Source organism: Muscardinus avellanarius (genome assembly GCF_963383645.1).
Source record: "Muscardinus avellanarius genome assembly, chromosome: 13".
Classification (NCBI taxonomy): Eukaryota; Metazoa; Chordata; class Mammalia; order Rodentia; family Gliridae; genus Muscardinus; species Muscardinus avellanarius.
Window position 1 is genome coordinate 58,453,931 of NC_137799.1, and position 24,813 is coordinate 58,478,743.

Below are 24,813 nucleotides of genomic sequence, written 5' to 3' on the forward strand. Positions count from 1 at the left end.
TTCACCCCATCCCATCCCATAATTTTATCAATCAAGGAAGATTGAAAGTAGTCTGGAGTTGACAGCTCACCCAGAGCCCAAAAGAACTTTGACCCATCCTATCAGCTGTTCTTGAGGCTCATTCATCTCCTCTAAAAACATTTACTCTCTCTCTAAATTGCCTATAGCTCCCTTTTCCCCCTCCCCCATGAAATGGGTATATAAACTTCTCCTTTTCTTTAAAAATGTTTATTCTTATTATTCTTCCTCTCCGTCCGTCCATCCATTCTCCCATCCATTATGTATTGTCAGCACATCCTGTGCCATGTACTATATTTAGAAAAGAGTTTAGGAAAAATTCATTGGATTATTGTGAAAATGACTTCAGTTTGAATATCTTTTGTCCTTTCTCTACTCTGATGTAACTGCTCACCTTTTCCACTCATCCTGTCTCTTTATCAATCAGTTCTTCTTAACCTTCAGGGACCACCTCAAATTCTTTCTCCTCCAAAGAGGTTATCAATGGTGACTCCAGCCATTAGCAGTCTCTTTATTGTATTTCATTCTAAAACTTATCATATTGCCCTTATCATGTGCTCCTCTGGGTGAATACTAAGGATTTATCATGTACTTCAGTTTGTTCCCATCCATCCATCCATCCATCCATCCATCCGTCTGTCCACCCATCCATTCTAGGAATACATGTTAAGCACACTTATGTGCCAGAAATGAAACTACATTGTGGGTGTACAACGTCATCATGGTATCTCTTTTTGTGAATCTCTTTCATTCTAATTTAGATTCTATGAAGGTAGTGACTGTCTCTTTGTACTGAATCATAGAATTTATAATTAATATAAATAAGTTTTCCCTCTTCCTCCTCCCATTCCCCTCACTTAGGTTACCTTATTTGCTCATCTATGATTTCTCCTTCTTCATCTAGAGTTCCTCCTTATGACCCTTTTCCTCCCTGGCTTCGGCATATTAGGGAAACCATCCAATTTTATACTTTTAGTGACTGACTAATCTCACTTAGCATAATGTTCTACAGTTCCATCCATTTCTCTGCAGATGATATAATCTTGTTCTTCCATATGGCTAAGTAAAATTCCATTGTGTACATATCCTATTTGTGTGTGTGTGTGTGTGTGTGTGTGTGTGTGTGTGTGTGTGTGGTACTGGGGGTGGAACCCAGGGGCTTTCTACCTCCAGGTTATACTCCCAGACCTATTTTATATTTTATTTGGAAACAGGGAGGGTCTCACTAAGTTACTGAGAGCCTCACTAAGTAGCTGAGGCTGGCTTCGAACCTGTGTGGTCCTCCTGTCTCAGCCTCCCAAGCGCTGGGATTACAAGCGTGTGCCCCCATGCCTGGCTATCCCATTGATTTGTAATCCATTCATCTGTTGACGGACATCTTGGCTGATAAATTCCATAATGTACATGATGTATATTCATAATCATATCAAAGTCAATCACTAAGCTAAACATGAGGAGGGAGGGGAAGCAATGGAGTGGGAATTGGGGAAGGGCTAAATGAGTGATGTGTGCATGTGGGCCTCTACTATCTTGTACCCCATTAAGATGTGCGGCTATAATGCACCTATTAAAAAAATTAAAAAAAGCAAGCAAGAGAGTCCAAGACAGAATTTCTATGTATCAAGTTTCAAATGTATCCCAGGGAGGATGCAGGACCTGGAGAACCAGCAGCTGCCTAGTGTGTGGGCAAATAGGACCTTTAGCAGCCTGTGGGCTCTGGCCTCTCTCAGTGTCTTGGGAGGCTGAGAAAGGAAGATTGAAGGTCTAAGCCCAGCCCCAGCCACTTAGTGAGGCACTCCACAACCTAGCAAGACCTTGTTTCAAAATAAATAAAGAGGAAGGATGCCCCTAAATTCAATCCCCAGTGTAAACACACACACACACACACACACACACACACACACACACACACACGAGTTATAAAAAATAACCTGTGTAAATATTTTTTCTCTGTTCTTTAGTTCATCATCGACCAAGGCGGATCTCAAGAGTGGCTTAGAAGAATGTGCAGTGGCATTGAACTTATTTCTAAATAACAAATTTAGAGATGCCTTAGAGTTGCTTCGTCCAGGGTAATTAACTTTATTTATTTTTAAGATAAAATGGTCCCCCCACAATGTGTTTCTTTGGCATCATACTTGTTAGTTTATCTGTTTGTACCTGAAGCTAATTTGGTGGGAATCTCTTACTGTTGATTAGTTTTAACATTGAGTTAAAAACATTTGCTTTTCAAATTGAATGAAATTTTCCTCATAGTTTAATTTCCATAGTACAAATATTGTCGTGTTATATAGTTTTGTAGGGGTTCAAATTTGTTTTCTTCAGTGAAATATTTTCATGGTGTTCTTTTAAGTATAATTAGAAAAGCCTCATTTGAACGAGGAGGGGAAGAACTGTAATATGCTAATCTTTTTTTTTTTGTTTTGTTTTGTTTTACATTTGGTATTTTTATTAACCTAAATTTCAAGAAGCAGTCACCCTTAAAACCATCTATTTTTTCTGTTCTATTTTTCATTTAAATCTGTTAGGAGGTGACCTACAAAACTTATTCTCATCTATAATCTTTTAAAACTTTTACTTACCTATGTTTAACCTATAAGCTTATGTCATAAATGATGAACTGCAACTCACTTTTATTCTCTATCTTAAAAGTAAGTGCTGGATTTACTGTTTCTACTTCTAAGCCTAACTGCTATTTTCTTTTTTTTTTTGCATTTATAATCAGTGCAGTTTTTTTTTTTATTGGTGCACTGTATTCATACATCATAGTGGGATACAAACTTTTGTAGACATACATGCACACATCGCCCACTCAGCCCCCACCCGATCCCCACCCCATTCTCTCCCCATCCCTCCCTCCCATGCTTGGCTTAGTGGTTGACATCTAGTATTATAGCAATTTATCCAGAATTAAAATTGATAATCTCACATAACAGTTTCATTTGTCTGATACCAAGCTTTTGATGACTTAAAGATAACATTTCAATATTTCTTTTTACTTTCTTTCTTACCAGAGAATATTTTTTTTTCTATTTTTTTAGGTGAAACTATCATATATTTATATATTTATTTTTCAGAAAAAAAATCTATCCTAATATGGAAAATGGACTCTAGATACCCAAAATGATCTTGAAAAAGAACAAAGCTAGAAGATATATATTTTCTGATTTCAAACCATATAAAGCTACAATAATTGAAACAGTGTAGTACTATTCTAAAGGCAGATATATAAACCATTGGAGTTAAATAAAAGCCTAGAGCTAAATTCTTCCCTATATTGTCAAGTTATTTTTGACAAGGTTTCCACGAACATTTGGTGGTGGAAATAATAATCTTTTAACTAAATATTGTTGAAACATAATAATTACATGGAAAAGAATAAAGTTGGACCCTTACCTAATCCCATATACAAATATTAACTCAAAATAGATAAAAGACCTAAATATAAATCTTAAGACTATAAACTTTTAGGAGAAAATCTGGGTCATAAAACCTCACAACATTGAAATTGGCAGTGATTTCTTGGATATGATTTCAATGGCACAGGCAACAGAAGAGTATACAAACTCCCTAAAAAATAAAAAAAAATATTGTATATCCAAAGACAATGTAAACAGAGTTAACAGTTATTAATAGAATGGGATTAATATGCTAATCTTGATGTTAAAAATAACTTTAAAGGAACATGACTGGGGTTCCTCGTGTGTGCACTAAGCAGGTTAAGCAATTAATTTCAATTAATGGTATTCATTCGTTTTTCAAAGTTGGCAGCAAAACCTGTGCCTGGCCTGTTTGCTAGCCCTCACTGTGACCACAGTCACCAGCGCTGTGATGTGACAGCAGCTGGCAGAAGTTATCTTACATTGTATCTTCAAACACAGTCACTTTTGTAGATGAAGCTTAGAACTCATATCATCATTTTCTAGAAGATACTTGGGCACAGAAGTGGGAATCTCATTCCTTCCTTCTGTGGTGAGTAGGGTGATCTGATTTTGGTCATTAACATTTATTTATTTATTTATTTATTTATTTATTTATTTATTTATTTATTTATTTATTTATTTATGGGGATGGAACCCAGGGGCATTTGACCTCTGAGCTACACCCCCTGCCCAATTTTTTATTTATTTATTTTGAAACCGGGTCTCACTGAATTGCAGAGGGCCTCACTGAGTAGCTGAGGCTGTCCACGAACCACGATCCTTCAGGTCTCAGCCTCCCAAATGCTGCGATTACAAGCGTGCGCCACCACGCCTGGCTGGTCATTAACTTTTAATCAAAGAGGTTAATTTACCTACTAGGGAGCTGCTACAGTAATTCTATTAAGAATTTAGAATAACAGTGATCAAGATTTGTCAATTAGCATATCAGAAGTTAAGAAGAAATGATGAGACAGATGGTGAAGCCATATAGTATAAGGTAAATTGCCTAGGGCTGTCCCCAGTGCCTGTCTGCCTCACACCTGTCCTTCTGGGTGCCTCAGACTTCCCTGTCCTTCTTCTTCTGGTGCTCTTTGTCCCTTCCTGGTCCTCCCCTCCCTCGTCTAATTTAAACAAGTCTCCTTTTTTTCCTCCTCCTTCTACTGACACCCAGATGGTCATAATATAGAATGAAAATAATATTAGTGTTGTATTCAGTCAAGTTTTGTATTCTCTGATACTTATGCATCACTATTAGGAATACCATTTCCACTTGAGTTCTTTTTTTTCTCCTTAGAAGAGTTTTCAGTTAAAAAATACGAGATTTGAAACCACAGCTAACGATTAGCTTTGGGCTGCCCTTATTCTTTGTGGTTCATTTGATCAGACAGTGCCCTGGCTGTTCATGACAAACTGCAAATTACCAAGGATGTTTAGACTTTTCATGGGGGGAGGGGAGAAAGAATAGTGTGGCTTGTGTTTGTTTTATATAACAGCAGGCTGTTGAGCTTTAATATTTAAATTAAAAACAAAACTAAGCATTAGTTTTTTGTTGTTGTCTTGGTGCTGGTGATGACCCAGGGCCTTGCACATACTAAGCAAGTGCTTCGCCACTGAGCCACAACCCCAGCCTTTTGCACTGATACTTCAAGCATATATAATTTACATAAAAAGTTTTGAGAAAAGATGGTTGTGTTTTTACAGCCTGGGAATGTGAATGTCTGCTCCACCTTAGAATGAGTGAACATCCTTAGATTCCCAAAGCAGTTCTCACTGATAACTTCATAACTCAGATTTGCAAGAATTTTAACCAGGACTCTCAGATGATGCAGTTAGACCAAGGTCTTAGCTCTCCTTTTTTTAGGATCCCTTGTGGCCAACATAATTTATTGCAAAATTCTTGCTACTGGCCTCTGGCTGTAGAGGAGACAGAGTGATTTTAAAGGATTTAAAATAAGCCGTCCGCTTTCAAAAAATATGTATAAATCTCCCTGTCACAAAATGAATTTCCAGCAGGCTTTATTTTAGCAATGATTTCAGATTTTAAGAAAGCACACCACCCCTTGTTCAACTGCAAAAAAATGTTCTGCTTTGAAACCTCTTCTGGGAAATAAATTGGCAGGCTGCCCCCTAGTGCGGAAACGGGGAAAAGCATGTCGTCCTCTTTAGCTTCAGCCTGTAACATTTTGTCCTGCCTTTTGGGTTTAAAGTGGAAAGTCCTTGGTACCTGAGTTTTCAAGTGTGCCTTTCACAGCTCCTATCATTTCAGTGATTATGGTGAAGCAGTAAAGATTATTACTGAGAAATACAGGGCATACATTTAGAAGGATTTCATATGATTAGTATCAAACAAAACCTGGAGTTTTTTTTTTTTTTTTTTTTTCTTTTGTTGAATTGAAACCTACTAATCCCATGTTCTTCCTAGGGCCAAGGAGAGTATGTACCATGCCTTGGGCTACAGTACCATTGTGGTGTTGCAGGCTGTCATGACCTTTGAGCAACAGGACATCCAAAATGGCATTTCTGCCATGAAGGACGCTTTGCAAACTTGCCAAAAGTATGACCGAGTAATTAAATACTTGAGCTATAACCCAGAACCCTTATCCTGTGGAATAAAATGAGTCCTATCTGCCTGACTGAGAGTATTGTGGTTGGGATTGGCCAGTTACAGAAAAGGACTTTAGCTTCAAAGCTTCTTGGCCTCATGCGGTCTTAATTAATAGAGTTAAAATTTTCCTATCAGGAATAATATGGTTCCCATTTGCCATCTATACGTTCTACCTTTTTTTTTTTTTTTTTTGATAGCTTTGGGACCTGATCTACAGAGAAGGTCTGAGGGAGCTTTCAGTGGCGTTAGCAGCCAGCATCTCTCCGTGGTCCTGTAGTAGATGAGAGTAAATATTAAATACTATGTCAAGTCAAGCAAGGAGCATGCTTGTTTTATGTGGGAGATGCTGCTGATTCAGAAGGGAATATTTTATTCATCTGAGGACATATTTGGGTACTTTTAGTTGGTCAAAATGAGATGGAGTTTTAGTTTTATTTCATGCTTTACTCTGTGTTTAGGAAGACACTAGCAAAAGCTGTTATTAATATTGGTGAATTTTAACATGGGTACAATGACATCCTTATGTAATTATATTGCAAGCCCCTTGAATGAAGAGCATTTCCAAATAGTGCACTTTAACTCCGTCTTTAGTGTGGAGACTCTCACCGCAGAAATACTGCTTTAGCCATAGAGATGAGGGGAGGTGGGGCAGGCTTAGCATTCACCTGTGCTTGTGGGCTTGTCCACACACGTGTGTAGTTGATGTGGGTTGAGTGTCCACTGGTTGCCAGCTCAGTGCAAGGACCTGGTGGGCAGGGTGGGAAAGCACGGCCTCTGCCCCACATACTTCAGAGTGTAGAGTTGCCACTTGGTGACTCTTTGGTATGATTGTGGCTGAAATAAATGTTAAATTAAAATGAGCTCAGCCTGACGTGGTTTTTTTTCTTTCCATTTCCCACCCCCCTGTTTTATTTGTTCAATGTAGATACAGGAAAAAATGCACCGTTGTAGAGTCTTTTTCAAGTCTCCTTTCTCGAGGGTCACTGGAACTGCTGAGTGAAGGTATGAATCATTTAAAAGATTAACTTTTTCTTGTAAAAATTAAAAAGTGGTCATATTCATAAAACCCAATACTGAAGTATAGGAAATAAGTTGATTTTTTTTCTCTTCTGCATCACACTCACCCTCCAGAAATAACCATTGTTAATGGCTGCTTTTCAAGATTTAGACTTTTCTGTGTATAAATGTAAATGTGCACATAAGGGACACAGGGTTTCTGTTGTTGTTCATGTGTGGTTTGTCTTTTTTAAGCATAGAATCATGTAATACTTGTTCTATGATGTGACATTTTTCCTAGGCAAGAACATGTAAATATAGTTCATTCTGTTTCACAGCTGTGGAGTATTTCAGAGGGTGGGTATACCACAATTTACTTGCTTTTTTGTTATGAAAGGATAGTTTCATAATTGATATAATTTTTAGTATTTTACTATTGCAGATAATGCTGTACTGAAATCCTTGTACATATGTCTTCATGCATTTTTGTTAGTATTTCATTGGATAAGGTCTTAAAAGTGGAGTTACTAGTTCTGAGAGCTTGAAAAAATTTATTTACATGTAAGTATTGCCATCCTCCTTCCTCTCAAAAAAAAAAAAAAAGGCCTAATGGTACTTTATATTCTGAGTTTCATTTTCTTATAAACTATTAAAACTTTTCCAAGGTACAAATAATTTTGATACCTTTTAAAATGTGATAGTACTTCACAGTCTGGAAGGTGTTTTGATTCGTGGACATTTAGTTAGGAATATTCAGGAATCCAGGAAACTGGCAGCACCCTGATCAAATGGGTGTTGCCGTCAAGTGGCTTGATGTTCCTATGGAGACAAGAAGGTAGAAGTTTAGTGGTCAGCTGTTTTACTGGTGTTATAACCCTGTAAGAATGGCTTGCCAGAAACAAGTGTCCTGGTAATCTTGTGAAACAGAAATTATGTTTTTCAAAAGCTCTGCCATTCCAAGAGAATCTGTGCTTAATGTGTCATTGTCAAACTTGCTCTGTGGAAGGAGTGAGCACAAAACATTAGCAGCAGCTGTGGCTGGCCGACGCAAAAGCAATTCTGGTCGCTACTGTTAGAGTCATTCCCTGTGGCCAAGTGTGTGCCACGCACATTCCTGAGTGTGTTTTGTTATACAGTGTTGTTTATTTTGTTAGACAGATGTTATCAGTTTGCTGTGAACTCTGGAGGTGAGGGTGATGCTCATTAGAGAGGATTGTGACACAGGCCACATTCTTCAGGATTGGAGCATGACGGCAACTCCCAAACCATTCAATTGAAACCTATCTTTTTTTTTCTCCAGAAACTGTCTAGGAAGTATTCATAAGAATAAAAGTTGGCAGTAGTAGGCCCAAAGTGATCTAAGAGAATCAGTGGGAGATTAGATAGGCCCCAAAGAAATCTGAGTGGTCTGTGTACGCCCTTTTCTGTTACCCTTCATAGGACCTCTCTTCTGGCCCATTACTGACTCCTGCCCTTCTTATTTCTTTGTAGTATGAAAGTGATGTCAGAGTTAAAAAAAATTTAGCTTAGTTTTAGGAAGAATGACTTTTTTGGTGTGACAATAAATAATAATTTGAAAATAATAATGGTAGTTTTACTTTTAAAAGTACTATGTGTCAAATAGTCTCCCTGATACTTTCTTAATCAGTTTAATCCATATAACCTCATCACAAACTAGGGACCAGTGTTGAGAGAGATGAAATAAATGGCCAGTGTCACCCACCTATCAGAGTGGGGTTAAACCTGATCTGCCTTTCCTTAAACCACAGTTCTTTTCACCTTACCCACACTCTGTCCTGGAGGTGGGTAGAAATTGTATCATATCTGGATGAGGAAAAAAAATGCAGGGTTATTCTTGAGTTAAACATTTTGGAAATAGATGATGCTGTGCTCTTACCTTGTTATAATGTATTTGGACAGTATACTTTAAGAAATCTGGAATAAGGTAGAAAATTACTTTTGACTATTAAAACTTAAACTAGGCTGTGACTGTAGCCTATTCCGAAGTATAAGCTTGTTTAGACTTTATGACTAAAAGCTGTGCTAATATTTCCATGCATTGTGTATTTATTTCCTTCAGTGGACTAAGGCAGTTAGTTAATGGTATTCTGGTAGGTACCTATTCATAGATGCTCAGTGACTAATTTGGAGAATCAAGGAACTGCCCCATGTAAATCAACCACAGTGAGAGAATAAGATCTTCGTGAATCAAGTTGCATTTTATTCCTAGTGAATTTGGCTGTCTGCAGCCCAAGCAGACTTTGTGTTCAAGGGAGCCTGTCAAAACATTGTAGCTCTAGTATGTGATTTGTTTTCCCTCTTGGTAATTTTCATTTACATCCTCAAGTGTCTGGTTGTCTGCAGGAGCTGAGTACATTTCAGTGTGGGACACACCTGCTCTTCTTCCATGGCTGGCAGGTTGTGCTGAATGGGCTTCAAGTTGACTTAAAAAAGAAAAAAAAAAAAAAGATCTTTAAATGGAATGTCTAGGATGTGAGAGAGATTTACCATGAGGAATATGTATATGTGTAATACAGAGTTTGAACTCGTGCCTTTTGTCTCTGCTTTCTTGTTGCTGTTTTATGCAGTCCTTAGATTTGTCCATCAGTTGCCTGACCCTGCTGTTCAGATCTCTGTAAGGGCTTGCAGTCACCTACTTAATCAAGCCCAAACTCGAACATTCAGAGTTGTCCGTAATTTAGCCCCTATGTACCTTTTCAGCCTCATTGCCCCCTCTCACCTGATGCACCTCATGCTGCAGCCTGAGGAGCCCCTACTCTCTCCCCAAAGGTTCCCTGGGTGAGCTTTGCTTCACACCAGCAGCAGCATCATCCCCCTGCACTGGCCCCACACCTGCTGCTCCTGAGACTTTCATAGTTGAAAGCCCCTGACCATTCTCACCTTGTTACAGTTACCTGGAAGAGGATATTCGGGTGACTCTAAACATAATGTTACTGGTTTGTATCCCACAGAAGCACTGAGAAAATCAAAAGCACATTTTAAGGGAGGTTTTCTAAAGGACTTAGACCTTGACTACTGGTCTTGCTGGGAAGTGTACAGGCAGCTACAAGTTCTCATGTTCTTCCTGTCGTGGGTTTGGCCCTGTCTGTCTGCAGTACTGTGGGGATCTTAGCTGCGTAGTTACTTCTTTGTAAATTAAACATTTGGAATACATGCATGGCAGGAAATTGAACCCATATGTGAGAGCTAGTGGGTTGGTGTGTGTGTGTGTGTGTGTGTGTGTGTGTGTGTGTGTGTGTGTGTAAATGAAAGAAAGCACTCACTCTTACCTAGTTTGATCAACAGTACTCTCAGTTATATAGACACTTAGTTGGCAGAAGACCACACAGGCCAAGGGCAGTAATCTTAGTCAAAGTAGTCCACATATATCAAATGCTTCCTATATATGGTGAATTCTATATGCATCTGTGAAATGAAGACATTATTAGTGGACTTTATAAATGAGGATACCAGCAGAGAATAGGAGAGCTTGCTCAGTGTCCTACAGCTAGTATGCACGGAGCCTTTCCTCCAAACTCATTTATTTAATTAACACATCAATTTGCAGCCCATGGAGAAAGCAGAAATCTGGTTTTTTTTTTTTTTTTTTTTTTTTTTTTTTTAGTTAAGCAAAAGTGCTAACATGAGCCTCTCTAATCTTTGCAAGTATAATGGATTATTTAGGCATGTGTTTTGGGGCATTCCACATACTCCGAGGATATGCAAATAGCTTCCATGGCTTCTTTTTTGTGTGAGATCTTTCTTCTGGTGCCAGGTATCTGGATGACCAAATTACTCTGAAACTGGGATAGTGCTAACTCTTTGACCTCAAGTCTAATTTGCTCAGAGTCCTAACTTGGGCATGCAGGGTGTGGTGCTTTTCCACAGAGCCCTAGAGAGGTGCTGCCTTCTCTTCAGGTTGATAATGTGTCTAGTCATTGTCAGATTACCAGACCTTCATAATATAGAAGCTAGGATTCATCAATAGCTTTTTTCCTTAAAACAGTGTTAAACTTGCGTGTTACTGTTAACTTTAAAACATGAGTGCTTTTCTTTCTTTAAAAAGGGCCTTTATACTAAGAATGAAACTACCATATGACTCAGTTACATCACGTCTTTGTATCTTTCCAAAAGGATTAAAGTTAGAATGCTAGGATGATAATGCATATCCGTGCTTACGGCAGCACAGTTCACATAGCTAAATTATGTTTCCAACCCAGGTATCTATCAACAGATGAACAGATAAAGAAAAGGTGGTATATACACACAGTGGAATTTTACTCAGCTAGAGAGAAGAACAAAATTGTCATTTGTAGGAAAATAGATGGAACAAGAGAATATTATTTTGAGATCAGCCCGTCTAAACAAGTCAAGGGAACAATGTCTCTCATATGTGGAAGCTAGAGAGAAAACAGGAAACAAAGGAGACTTCAATTGAATGAGGGGAGAACCCAGGAGAATAGTGGCAGGGGCTGGGAAGGGAGAAAGCGAAGCTTGAGAAAGGGAACAGGCCAGATAACGTCATGTCCGTAAATGATCACAACCAATATGGGAGTGGGAGGAGCAAGGTGGGAAGTACAGCAAGTGACGCGGGCCTCTATCATGTTGAATCTTACTAGGATTCATAATTACAATACACCAATAAAAATATAAAAAAGAAAAAACCTAAACATTTTATTTATTTATTTTATGTTTTATTTTTTTGGTGGTACTGGGGTTCCTGGAAGCCCTTCTACCTCCGGGCTACACTCCCAGACCTATTTTATATTTTTGAAAAAGGGTCTCTTAAGCCAGCGTGGCTGGCTTCAAACCAGCGTGATCCTCCTGTCTCTGCCTCCCAAGCGTGGGGATTACAGGCATGCGCCACCACGCCCGGCAAAAAATCTAAACATTTTAAATTTTGATTTCCTTTTCTGAGCTGAGTTTGGGCCTCTGACATCAAGTGCCTGACTCTGCTGTTAGGATTTTATGGGGGCAGTGATGACTTCCTTGGACATTTCACACATTCCAGAAGAACTTTTTTTTATGAAATCATAAAAGCAATATAGGTGTTTGTGTGTCTCTTGGGCTCATTTATCTACCAGTCTTTTTTGAATATATCAGAGCTGTTACTGCGAATATGGAATTTTCCTTAATATGCTTTTGTTTGTTTTTAATAGAGGAAATGCATGCTGAAATCTGCTATGCCGAGTGTCTCCTGCAGAAAGCAGCACTCACGTTTGTGCAGGTAATGTTTGTTTGTCTTGGAACTGGTATTGGCTTGGAAGCTTGTCAGTACTGCATAGAAAAATGTGTTCATTCTGTGTTCATTCTATGTTGGTGACTTAGAAGGAGCCACTCTTCTGACTTAGAGTGGTAATGAAAAGTATTTGTTAAGTGGGGCATGGTGGCCCACACTTGTAATCCCAGCATTTGGGAGGCTAAGACCTGAGGATCGCGGTTCATAGAAAGTCTCAGCTACTTAGGCCTTCTGCAACTTAGTGAGACCCTGTTTCAGAATAAAAGAATATAAAATAGGGCAGGGAGTATAGCTCAGAGGTAAAATGCTCCTGGGTTCAATCCCCAGATCCCCATACACAAAAAGTAAAGTATTTGTTATTCTGATAAACTTTAGCTTTAAAAAAAAAGACTCCAGAGAACTTTTTTCCCTACTCACATGAACTTAGAGTCTGCTTTGAACTTTTCAGTCTGCTGTGAATCACTGCCTTTTAAAGAAATTGCTTTGTAAATGCCACCTAATCTCAGAATGCTCCTCCACGTGGAAACCGAGATTATTTTAGCTTTGCACTGCTTAAGGTAGAGGCTGCATGTAGGAGCGGCCTGGGTGGAGGAGGGCTTCTTAATTCTTGGCCATTCTCTTTTTGCACCAGAGGCTTCAGCAAATTTCACTCATGCATGTGTAGATGGCCATGCTTTTCATAGATCCTAAATATTTTATTTCCCCCTCACTCTTATTCTCCTTCTCCTTTATTTCTTCCTTTAAAAGAGCAGTTTTGAAAAGTCACTGAACAAAACAATGAGTCCGTTTCTTATGAGGCACTTTAAATTCACCACTAGGAACTGCTACAGCCTGTATCTTGCCTCTCTGTATTTTGCCATCTCTGTATCTCTCTGTACTTCTAAAAAAATAGATTTTCATGTAGCCTCATAGGTGGTAGTGATGGCTACATGGGTGTGGTTGAGATTGTAAGTAAACTCATCTATAAGATGAAATGTCATCCAGTCTCAACCTTTTGTATTATTTTGAGAGTTGATTCTCTCTTTTTCTAAAAGTTGACCTCTTTGGTTAGACTCTTGTTTAATAAAATTGAATCAGGATTGTGTCTCCTAACCTTGTACATTACAGAGACTGATTAATAACAATTTGATTGAGTCAGGTGTGATGAGGCATTCCTGTAATCCCAGCAGTTTGGGAACCTGAGGCAGGAGGAGAGCAAGATCCAGGCCAGCCTTGGCAACTTAGCTTTTCTAAAAATAAAAAAGGGCTGGAGATATAGCTCAGTGATAGAGAACCTCTGGGTTTAGTTCCGAGAACCAATAGTAGCACTATTACCACTACTAATAGTAATAATAATAGCAGTTATTATTATTATCATTATTATTATTATTACTCTTAAAATCTTAGTAAACATTATACTGCTCTTCATGGAGGTCCCCATTTTTTTCTGATGTATTTTTCAAATGTGTATTTGACAGTCAAGTATGGGATTTAAAAACTAAATTTAGCTGGGTGTGGTGGCGCACACTTGTAATCCCAACATTTGGGAGGCTGAGACAGGAGGATCCAGGTTCTCGGCCAGCTGCAGCTTCTTAGGCCCTCTGCAACTCAGTGAGACCCTGTTTCAAAATAAAGAATAAGGAATAGGACTGGGGGTATAGCTTGGAGGTAGAGTGCCCCTGGGTTCCATCCCCAGTAGCGCAAAACAAGAAAAGAAAAAACTAAGTTTATATTTGAGAATTAGAAACCTATTTTTATCTTGGTAGTATTTGTGATTTTCCTTCTTTCTCACATTCTTATAGCCAGCAACTTTTATACATGTGCTTCTTTTGCCTTTTAAAGATTCCACAGCTCTTGGAATCTTCTGACCATCATTATTCTGTTGGAGTCGCTTATCAGCTCTTGCCTGGACCACACGCACCCTCTAGTCTTCTTTGACCTTCAGCTCCGTTTTTTATTCTGCAGTTGAGACTCTCACCTTGTCATTTCTCTGCCTCAGCACTTAGTAGTTTATATTAATGTTTACTAGGACATTGTTCTCTATCAGAATATCACAAATGCAGGAAGTGCTTTCACACGAAACTGGAGCCTTCCCCCCACATTCCCTGCTCACCCTCTTAGAGATACCTTCAGGTACTGTTGCGAGCTGCCTGGCATAGGTGGAGGGAGCTTCCCGGCCTTGGCTGTTGGCTTCTTTGCAGTAGATTCTTTAGCTGTGTTGATGTGTGTCCACCCAGATGGTCCAGCACATCGTGATCTTTAATGCTTCCTGGCCTTTCTACCTGAGTTTTTCCTTGCTTGCAAAATCCACTTCAGTGTTGCCTTTCTCTCCTGGCCACTTCCTAAACATTTTAATTAATTTATTTATTTTTGGTGTGTGTGCTTTTAACACTGATGCTTCCTGGAGGCTTTTCTGGCCCTCTCTGGGCCCCTGTTGTGTGCTCTCATGAGAGCCTGTGCATGCCTCCATCTTAGTGCTTGTCTCCATCCCTTTCGCACATTGTATTGCTTTCATCTGTTTTTGTATCCAGGTGCCTGGTGCAGTATAGGCCTTTCGTAAATGTTTGATGAACCATGAAATGAAATACTCTTATTTGAGTCAGCTTTTAATCTAACCTAAGAAATTATTTTCTGGCAATCACTAGAACTTGTGTAAGAATCCTCAAAATAAGATAAGCATTTGAGCCGGGCGTGGTGGCGCAGTTTGTAATCCCCGTGCTTGGGAGGCGGAGACAGGAGGATCGCGCAGGTTCGAAGCCAGCTGCGCAGGCTTAGGAGACCCTGTTTCCAAAAATAAAATAGGTCTGGGAGTGTAGCCCAGAGGTAGAAGGGCTTCCAGTACCACCAAAAAAAAAAAAAAAAAAAAAAAGGCATTTGAGCATAGTGAATTTAGTATCTACCAATTTTTATGAAAACTGGAATGTTAAGTGTTTAAGTAGGTAATGAAATTAATAAACTAAATTCAGTTTTTTTTTTAACTTCAGAAGGATGCATTAAGTGCTCAGGAAATAAATACCGAGGGACTTTTCTGGTATCACTAAGTCCTAGAGACCTTCTCCTTGGAAATGTGGAACATAGTTGATGTAATTTAAGAGACACTCTTAGAATACTAACCCTGGGAATACCATTCATTTAGGCCACCTGCCTCATTTTATGTTTGATGATCATCAGACAAAGACGAGCAAGGCCCCTTTACCCCACAAAACGTTGAGAATAAAATTTGCAGTGCTGAATAGGCTCTGCCTGTTCAGGTATCCTTTGAAAGAGGAACCAGAGAGTCCAATTTACCTATTTACCGGGTGTGATGGGCTGGAAAGTTTGGCTTTAGAGCAGATTTTTAAGGTCAACCATTTTGGATTTGATTTAAACCAGAAGAAATTGCTCAGTAAATGATGATGCTTATTAGATTAGGTTTGGACTACATTTGGCCTCTCAGGATTAGTTCCTTAAAATTAAAAAGTGAGCAGATGTTTAAAGTTACTTTGGTTGTTTTCTAACATTTCAAATGCAAAGCAAGAAGAATGTGTTAATTTCAAAAATTATATACTCAAAAAGACTTTTTTTTCAAGCTACACAAATATGTAACTGATGGGAAGTTGAAAAATTTTCGTTAAGTGGTCTAATCATTTAATTGAATTATTTTTAGGATGAAAATATGATCAACTTCATCAAAGGTGGACTCAAAATCAGAACAAGTTACCAAATATATAAGTAAGTTAAAAGTAAAATGTGGCTTTTAAATGATTATTGTGCTTATCCTAATTTGTTTTTCAAATTTCTCATAAACTAGTCTTTGTGCATTTTAATTTTTAAAAAATTCTCATAAACCTTTATTGTCCTTTACACTATTCATATACTATACAGTATACTTGTACATATTATAATCTCCACTGTACATATCAGACTTTTGCTTCAAACAGTCATATGTTGTAGTCATTTTTATTTTTTTTGTGGTACTGGAGATGGAACCCAGGAGCATTCTACTTTCAAGCTACACCCCTAATTCTATTTTTTATTCTTTATTTGGAAATAGGGTTTCAGTGAGTTGCAAAGGACCTTACTAAGTAGTAGCTGAGGCTGTCCTTGAACCATGATCCTCCTGTCTTACCTTCTTGAATACTGGGACTACAAGCCTGTGCCACCACACCCGGTTATAGCATTCTTCATACCTGTTTTTTTTCCCCCCAGACTGAAGAACTTCCTTAGCATTTCTTGTTTTATATGCCTGCTTTCAAAAAAATTATGTTCATTTGAAATTTTTTTTAATTTTTTCTTCATTTTAAGGAGATTTTTCTAAGTATAATATTTTGAGTTAACACGGTTTATTTTTCTTCTTTCAGTCCTTTATACTGCCATTCCATTGTGTTAAGACTTTCATTGTTCATGATCAGAAATCAGTTGTCATTTGTGTTATGGATTGGGAGAATGTGGTTGAGGAAACTGTTCCCCGGGAACTCCTTCGAGGGTCTTGGACACACTTTTCCCCAACCCATAACAAAATCCAAAACGACCAAAAACAGAAATAAACCGCAGGTTCTTGTCCTAAGCTAAGAATAAATATGCATAGCTTGGACAGTTGCTGAAGATTTAAAGAAGTTTATTAGAAAGATAGAAATACAGATAATAGAAATACAGCCCCATGCCAAAATGGCATGAGGGGGTGACTCGAAATGAATACAACAAAGGGCTTACACATGGACCGGAATTTTTATACCCATGACCTCCATCTTGTTCACGTAATTCTGACTTAGTGAACATCCCTGTAAGGTACCTCCCCTTAACCCTGAAGGTACCTCCCCTTAACCTTGTAAGGTACCTCCCCTAGCAAGGTGTGGTGGTGTCTCCTTTCATGAAGGTTGACCCTTCCTACCATCTTAGCTAGCTTATCCAATCATGTAGATCTGTCTTTAGGTAAAGGCCTAGTTCTCCTCAACTAAGATCTGTCTTTAGATAGAGACAGGCCTAGTTCTCCTATTGACTGGTTAATTGCTTTGAGCTAGGTTAATTTACATTGGAATAGCTGCCTGTTTTAGGCAGAAATCAAGTCCATTCTTTACCCATGTCTCCCACCATTTTGACACAACTATTTTGAAATATATCAGTTATTTTCTTTTGAAATATCTTAATAATCAGAGCTTTCCCAAATCTTCCTAGGCCATTCCCAATACTGGCACAATTTGTATCATGTGTCTCCTTTTACCTAATGTGTCATTTCTTCAGATCTCTTTGAAGACCCTTGTATTTTTGAGTCTTAGTAGTTTGACTCTGATATCCTTAAGTATGCCTTTGAGAGATCATTGGTCATTTCCTCAAAAAATATTTTTCATCCTTATTTACACACTCTCCTTTTCTTCTGATATTCCAAATACTTGTTAGTCTGCCTGGTTTTGTTCAATAAGTCACTGAAGTACTATCTATTAGAAGAAAAAATTTTCAGGTTGTGCATTATCTCAGTATCTGTATCATCCTAGAGTCAGTTTCTCTTTTCTTTTTCTCTTGACTATGTCAAAACATAGGTCATGGTTTTCTGTTTATTTTCATGTCCAATTTTTATCATAAAATAATATAATATTTTATACATAATAATATATTATCAATAAATAATTATATTGTTTATTGATATATTATAGATTCTCTGGGTTCTGTTTTCCTTTCTCACTTATTTTTGTTCTAGAAAGCCTTTAATTTGCCTAGATCTACTCTGCAAACTCTTAGTTTTGGAGTGACCAGCATATGGGATCTCTGTTCTATTATTTCTGCTGTCTTGTTCCTGAGGCATACTGTACACTCAAGAGTTATTTCCTGATTTGAAATTAAGCTCCTTCCCAGTTTTTGCCTACTATTTTTTCCTTTAGTTCTCAATGTCTGCAGAAATGTTTATATATATGTGTAGTATATTTTTGAGACTCTGGAATTGCTACCTATGGGGTGGTTAATTAACATAGCTACTCTACCATTACTGGAAGCAGATCCCCATTACTGGCAGCAGAACCATTTTGGTATTTTAAGAGATATTGTTACCCAAAATAATTTATGAATTTGGTTTCCACTCAAAATCCTGTAGGAATGGGCAAGAGATTTTGGAAATCTAATATCTTGTTTTTAGATTTCAAAATATATTATAGAAAATAGAAAAGAAAGTTTAAGGGTGATTGCTTTTAGTCATTAAAACTTTAAGAAAAGCTGCCAGGCATGGTGGCGCATGCTTGTAATCCCCGCGCTTGGGAGGCGGAGACAGGAGGATCGCGCTGGTTCAGAGCCAGTCTCACTGGTTTAAGAGACCCTGTTTTCAAATAAAAGAAATACTGCCGGGTGTGGTGGCGCATGCTTGTAATCCCCGCGCTTGGGAGGCAGAGACAGGAGGATCGCGCAGGTTCGAAGCCAGCCGCCCTGGCTTAGGAGACCCTGTTTCCACAAATAAAATAGGTCTGGGAGTGTAGCCAGGAGATAGATGGGCTTCCAGGAACCCCAGTACCACCAAAAAAAAAAAAAAAAAAAATATATAAAAAAGGTCTGGGAGTGTAGCCTGGAGGTAGAAGGGCTTCCAGGAACCCCAGTACCACACACACACACACACACACACACACACACACACACCCTTTAAAAAAAAAGCTAAAAGAATTAAAATAGTTTTATAATAGCAAAGACATTTATCAGTGGAATGGGTCACACAGTTTTGAAACAGGCAGTGTTTGTGTGTTTTCACATGTGTATGCACACGCCTGCATGCATTTGCTCTCTTTTTCTCCCCCCCCCACTTATCTGAGAGTTCAAAATAGACTAAATTTCTCTATATACACAGATCTCTTTCAAAAAAGTAGAGAAAGAAAAATACTTTTAAATAAATATTTTTGGGAAAATTATTTACTAAAAAAAGAGCACTACAAAATTAAACTCCATGTAGATTTAATATAAAAATATTTTGTAAAACATGGCTGGGTGTAGTGGCACACACTTGTAATCCAGCATTCAGAATGCGGAGACCGGAGGATCTCGGTTCACAGACAGCCTCAGCTACTTAGCCAGGCCCTTTGCAACTCAGTGAGACCCTGTTTCAAAAATAAAAAGGACTAAAAAATAGGACTGGGGGTGTAGTTTGGAGGTAGAATGCCCTGGGTTCTATTTCCAGCACTGAAAAAAAAAAAAAAAAAAAAATATATATATATATATATATATATATATATGATACCTATATGTGATTATTTCCAGTTGCCCTTTAAAATTTTTTTGGTGGTGTTGAAGATGAAACCCAGGATCTGAGGCATCTTGGAAGTAGTCCATGGCTGAGCTGCACCCCCTGTCCTCTTTTTTACCTTTCAGAAAGTGTAGTTGACATCTGGGCTTGGTGGTGCACGTTTTTAACTCCAGTCAGTACTTGGGAGGCTGAGACAGGAGGATCCAGGTTCATGGATAGCTTCAGCTACTTAGGACCTCTGCAAATTAGTGAGCTCTTATTTCAAAATAAAGACTAAAAAATAGAGCTGGGGGTATAGCTCAAAGGTAGAATGTCCGTGGGTTCCATCCTCAGTACCCAAAAAAAAAAAAAAAAAAAAAAAGTACAATTGTCAATTTGATAATTACTTCCTGGTTATTACCAATTTTTATATTTTGGTTATTTTAATTTGTATTCTCTTGATTAAACATTTGCCTTTTAGAGATGATGTGAATGAGAAAAACAAATACATAAAAAAGAATTTTAAAGTAAGAGATGGATAGAGTGGGGAAAAATAAGACAAAATGGGGCTGCTATGGTGGAATTTGCTTTCTTCTTTCAGTCTTTCCCAGTCACAAGCTCTGATTTATCTGGTGTACTTGAGACCTTGGAAATCTCACTGGAATTCAAATTCCTTTTAGGCACATCTCAGTTTTGGTAGGGCTGTGCCATGTACACAGCAGCTGAAAAATTTAGCTGAGGTTTCCTGTGAAACACTGCCAGGAAGTTGGGAGATCATAGGCCTGTGGTCCTGTTACTCCAGGCTCTTGCTGGCCTTTGAGCCTTTCTTTCTTTAATTCAACAAAGATTGGTCCTGCCAAATGCTAAACACGGGTGTCTCCTTTTTTCTTAATAATTATTACCTGGGGGTCTCTGTCGTGTGTGTGTGTGCATCTTTTGGTACTAGGGATCGTAGGGTAGAGGCATTCTACCTCCAAACTATACCCCTAGTCCAATTTTATTTCTTATTTGGAAACAGGGTCTCCCTAGGTTGCTGAGAGCCTTGCTTAGTTGCCAGGGCTGGCTTTGAACGTTCATCACCATGCCCACCTACTCGGGGGTCTTGAGTGAACTCAGTATCATCCATTTAAAAATTCTGTATTGCCGGGTGTGGTGGCGCACGCTTGTAATCCCAGCATTTGGGAGGCTGAGACTGGAAGATCACGGTTCGTGGACAGCCTCAGCTACTTAGTGAGGCCCTTCGCAACTCAGTGAGACCCTGTTTCAAAATAAAGAATAAAAAATAGGGCAGGGGTTGTAGCTCGGAGGTCAAATGCCTCTGGGTTCCATCCCCAGACCCGGAAAAAAAAAATTCTGTATTATTTCTTCTAATGACATTTATAGAAGTGTCAAAGTTGATTTGACATTTATTTTCAGAGTTATGGGAAACTTACACTATAACCTATTTTCTTCAACACAGAGAATGTCTTTCTATTCTGCATGTAATTCAAAAGAACAAACTTGAACAAGAATTCTTCTATGAGTTTGAAGGAGGTGTCAAGCTTGGAACAGGAGCCTTCAACTTGGTAAGAAAATATATAGAAATGAGAACCTTTGAGAAGAACCCAAGGTTTCCAGTAGCCTTTCTGTTCTACTGCATTTGAACCTATTCATGAACCTATACCTGGGTTTAAGGGATCTGGCTGAAGTACATCAGTTTTCCTATGTTGTGACCCAGATGGGCTTTGGCCGGTCTATGTTGTCAAGTTCTGCACATGCTCAGAGTAGCTTTGGATTGTTTTGTGTAAGGGAAGCATATAGCACGGAGTGGACCAGTAAGGATTTTAGTAACAAGGATCTTGGGATCGAATTCCATTTCTACCTCAGAGGTACCTTTGCTATGACAGTGTTGGCTCCAGAATTAAAAATAGATGAGAGAGTGATAAAACTTGAAGAATGATTTTCAGTGTTCTCTGGGGAAATAGTCTATGTAGAAATCTGTCAAATTTTAGTATATTATTTAGAGATTCTGAAATTTTATGAAGAGTTGATTGGAATTGGTGAGGAAATAAAATGGTAGAGAGAATTATACACAAGTGTGTGGTCACCATGACCACCTTTTTCTTGTGCCATTGTGCATGGGGCAGCCAGGGAGAGAGGAACACTGTGCCCATGAAATGGGTTGTCCTGTCCATTAGGTTACTAAAGCACTTGGCATTCATATGGGACACAGATATCTTTACATATTCTGCCCATTCAGAGAGGTCTGCCCAGTATTTCTTCCCCAGGACTCCTTGTCACCAATTTTCCAATCCTGTTGTTTCCAAGTCCCTGACCATCTAGTCAAACCATTGGCCACAGTCCACAAATTGGTCTATAATCACGAGTATGGCCATTCCCACTGCCAGGCAAAGCGGTTTGGCCCACGAAGAGAATTTCTCTTCACCCTTCCTTCAGAGATGTCCCAGAACGGAGCTGTAGTGCTGCACCCTGGAGGTGGGCACTGAGGAATGGCTGTCTTGTCACTTCATAATTCCTTGTAAAAGGGACTGAGACTATTTTCTTCAGAGAATCAAGGAAAGGACAGGCTTTGTTTTCTCCTTAAAATATACTTACAGGCTCACTGCCTTTATGTATGAAGTTAACTCATAAATAATAATTATTATACTATATAGTAATTGAGACTTTTCTAATGGTTTAAATTTGTTTCTCATTTTTCATATTACTGAAATGTTGAAACTTGTTTGTTTGGAGTTTTCCATTTGTCTACAATGAGATATGGTAACACACACACACATTTTTATTTTCTTACAGATGCTGTCCCTTTTACCAGCAAGGATTATCAGATTACTAGAATTCATTGGATTTTCTGGAAACAGGGTACAAATTTAATTGTATCTTAATTTGACAGGAAATACAAAACATTATTTATTCAATATGTGGAGAAGATAACATGTCTTTATAGGTAGCATGGTAATTATTGGCAGTTTGCTTGCAAGACAATAAAAAAAATTGGTCCTTAATCCTATTTTTCAGGAAGTACACATGGTTTTTCTGTTGAAAGTTAAAAATCTTCTTTCTTTCTTTCTTTCTTTCTTTCTTTCTTTCTTTCTTTCTTTCTTTCTTTCTTTCTTTCTTTCTTTCTTTCTTTCTTCTTTCTTTGTACTTGGGTTCCTGGAAGCCCTTCTACCTCCAGGCTACACTCCCAGACCTATTTTATGCTTTTATTTTTATTTTTGAAAACAGGGTCTCTTAAGCCAGTGCGGCTGGCTTCGAACCTGCGTGATCCTCCTGTCTCCGCCTCCCAAGCATGGGGCATGGGGATTAAAATCGTGCACCACCATGCCCAGCAAAATCTTGCCTTTCTTACCTAAATTTTGGCTTAAAATTATGTCTTTCTAGCTGGGGGTGATAGCTCACACTAGTAATCCTAGTACTTGGGAAGCCAAGACAGGAGGACCACAGGTTCACAGCCATCTCAGCTACTTAGTGAGGCCCTTTGCAACTTAGTGAGACCCTGTTTAAAAAAAAAAAAAACAAAGGCTGTGTGTAGCCTAGAGGTAGAATGCCCCTGTGTTCCATCCCCAGTACCATTAAAAACAAATTGTCTTACTGATATTGTTCCTTCCTGATCTATATTACTCCTATGTGGTTAAAATATGGTTTCTTAATATTTTGCTTATCCTAGAAAAACATTTTTTTTTGGGTGGTGGTACTGGGGTTCCTGGAAGTCCTTCTACTTTCGGGCTACACTCCCAAACCTATTTTATTTTTGGAAAGAGGGTCTCTTAAGCCAGCGCAGCTGGCTTCGAACCTGCGCAATCCTCCTATCTCCGCCTCCGAAGCGCAGGGATTACAAGTGTGCGCCACAACGCCCAGCTTCCCTTTTTAAATTTTGAAACAGGGTCTCAATAAGTTGCTGAGGGTTGACATCGAACCTGCAATTCTCCTGGCCCAACCTCCCAAGCATTAGGATTCCAGGTGTTTGCAATTGCTATAGTCTAACAAAATCATGTGTTCATGTATTGTCTTCTTTATTTGATGGCAAGATCTTTGCAGATGTTTGTTTATATCCACCACAGTACCTTACACTTGGATCCTCAATATATTTAAATATTTTGTTTAACAGAGAAATGTAGCATTTCTGTGAAATGAGCAATAACTTTTTCTCTTCCTCGAATTACATAAAAAGGATTCGTGACATTGTCACTAACCAGTTTAAGATGTAAGGTTGATCTCTGGTTAGGCATTATCTCTATTCTCTATTCTAGTCTTCTCAAAAATACATTCCAACTTTACGGAGGGGCAGGGATATATGAATCAGTTCTGTTCTTCTCTTTCTAAAATACATTTACTTGCCACAGGAGCTGGGCCTCCTGCAGCTGCGGGAAGGGGCATCGGGGAGGAGCATGCGGTCTCCGCTGTGCTGCCTGACCATCCTCGCTTTCCACACGTACATCTCCCTCATACTCGGTAAGGGCTGCATTTCACTGTGCCACTGAAAGTTAAAGTGTACAAAAGCCAGTCAGAACTAGTAGCCCTTATCTGTTTGCTGTTTTTTTTTTTTTTTAGTTAAAATGGAAAATAGAGAAATTGGTCATTATGGCATTTGGCAGAGGGAATGAGCTGGTTTCTTTCATTGAACATTTTCTCTTCTCAGCTAAAATTTCTCTGTTGAGGCGATCTGTTTTGTCATAGTCATGCTAGATTTTTATTTTGTGGAAAATTAAACTTGGGGCTAAAATAAGTGAATATTGCTATTGAAACCAGACATTCCAGTTAGAAATCTAAAACAGTCGCCTTCATTTTTAAGAATTTGCCTGTCCTAGAGTTATAGGTAAGACTTATCTTTTATTTCCAAGGTATAAAAAGTGACAAAATGATAGTTTTTGTCTTTTTCATGAGAAGGTCTTTCCTATATGTTAATGCAGTTTGGAGAGTTAGCTATAAATATCTGCCTGTCCCATGAAGACTGAGGCTCTTCCTGTTACATTTCTAGGTACAGGAGAAGTGAATGTTGTGGAAGCAGAGAGTCTCCTTGCGCCCTTCCTCCAGCAGTTTCCAAATGTATGCTTAGTATTTCATGTGTATTTTGCCCACAATTAATCACCCAGCATCGGCTCTTGAGCAGCGTCTTTTCTACCTTTCTCCTTAGGGTTCACTCATGTTGTTTTATCATGCCCGAATCCAGCTGCTAAAAGGAAATATTGAAGAGGTAATTTTTTTGTTGTTGTAGGAGTTGTTGGGGAGAGTTTATCACACAGTCATTCTACTAAGTAAATTTAGCTGCATAGACTAGATTAAAAAAAGAGAGAAAACAATGCAATTGAAAGCCAGTGTTTCAATTAGTGTATATATCCTATTTATCATGTATAGTACATTATTGAACACACTTTTTACA

General features: G+C 38.6%; 1 protein-coding gene across 1 annotated transcript in view; it reads left to right on the forward strand.

The window, feature by feature from the left end:
• Positions 1–1,986: 1,986 nt before the first annotated feature.
• The window catches only part of TTC39B (tetratricopeptide repeat domain 39B), a gene marked incomplete at its 3' end in the record, with an annotated part of 201,431 nt that continues 178,604 nt past the window's right edge, over positions 1,987–24,813 (forward strand). Inside the window, 10 exon segments of the mRNA XM_080709260.1 lie at positions 1,987–2,090; positions 5,863–5,994; positions 6,971–7,047; positions 12,201–12,268; positions 15,906–15,970; positions 20,893–20,998; positions 22,227–22,292; positions 23,777–23,885; positions 24,412–24,479; positions 24,568–24,627. Of these exon segments, the coding sequence (XP_080565386.1) occupies positions 5,876–5,994; positions 6,971–7,047; positions 12,201–12,268; positions 15,906–15,970; positions 20,893–20,998; positions 22,227–22,292; positions 23,777–23,885; positions 24,412–24,479; positions 24,568–24,627 (738 nt within the window). The 5' untranslated portion in view covers positions 1,987–2,090; positions 5,863–5,875.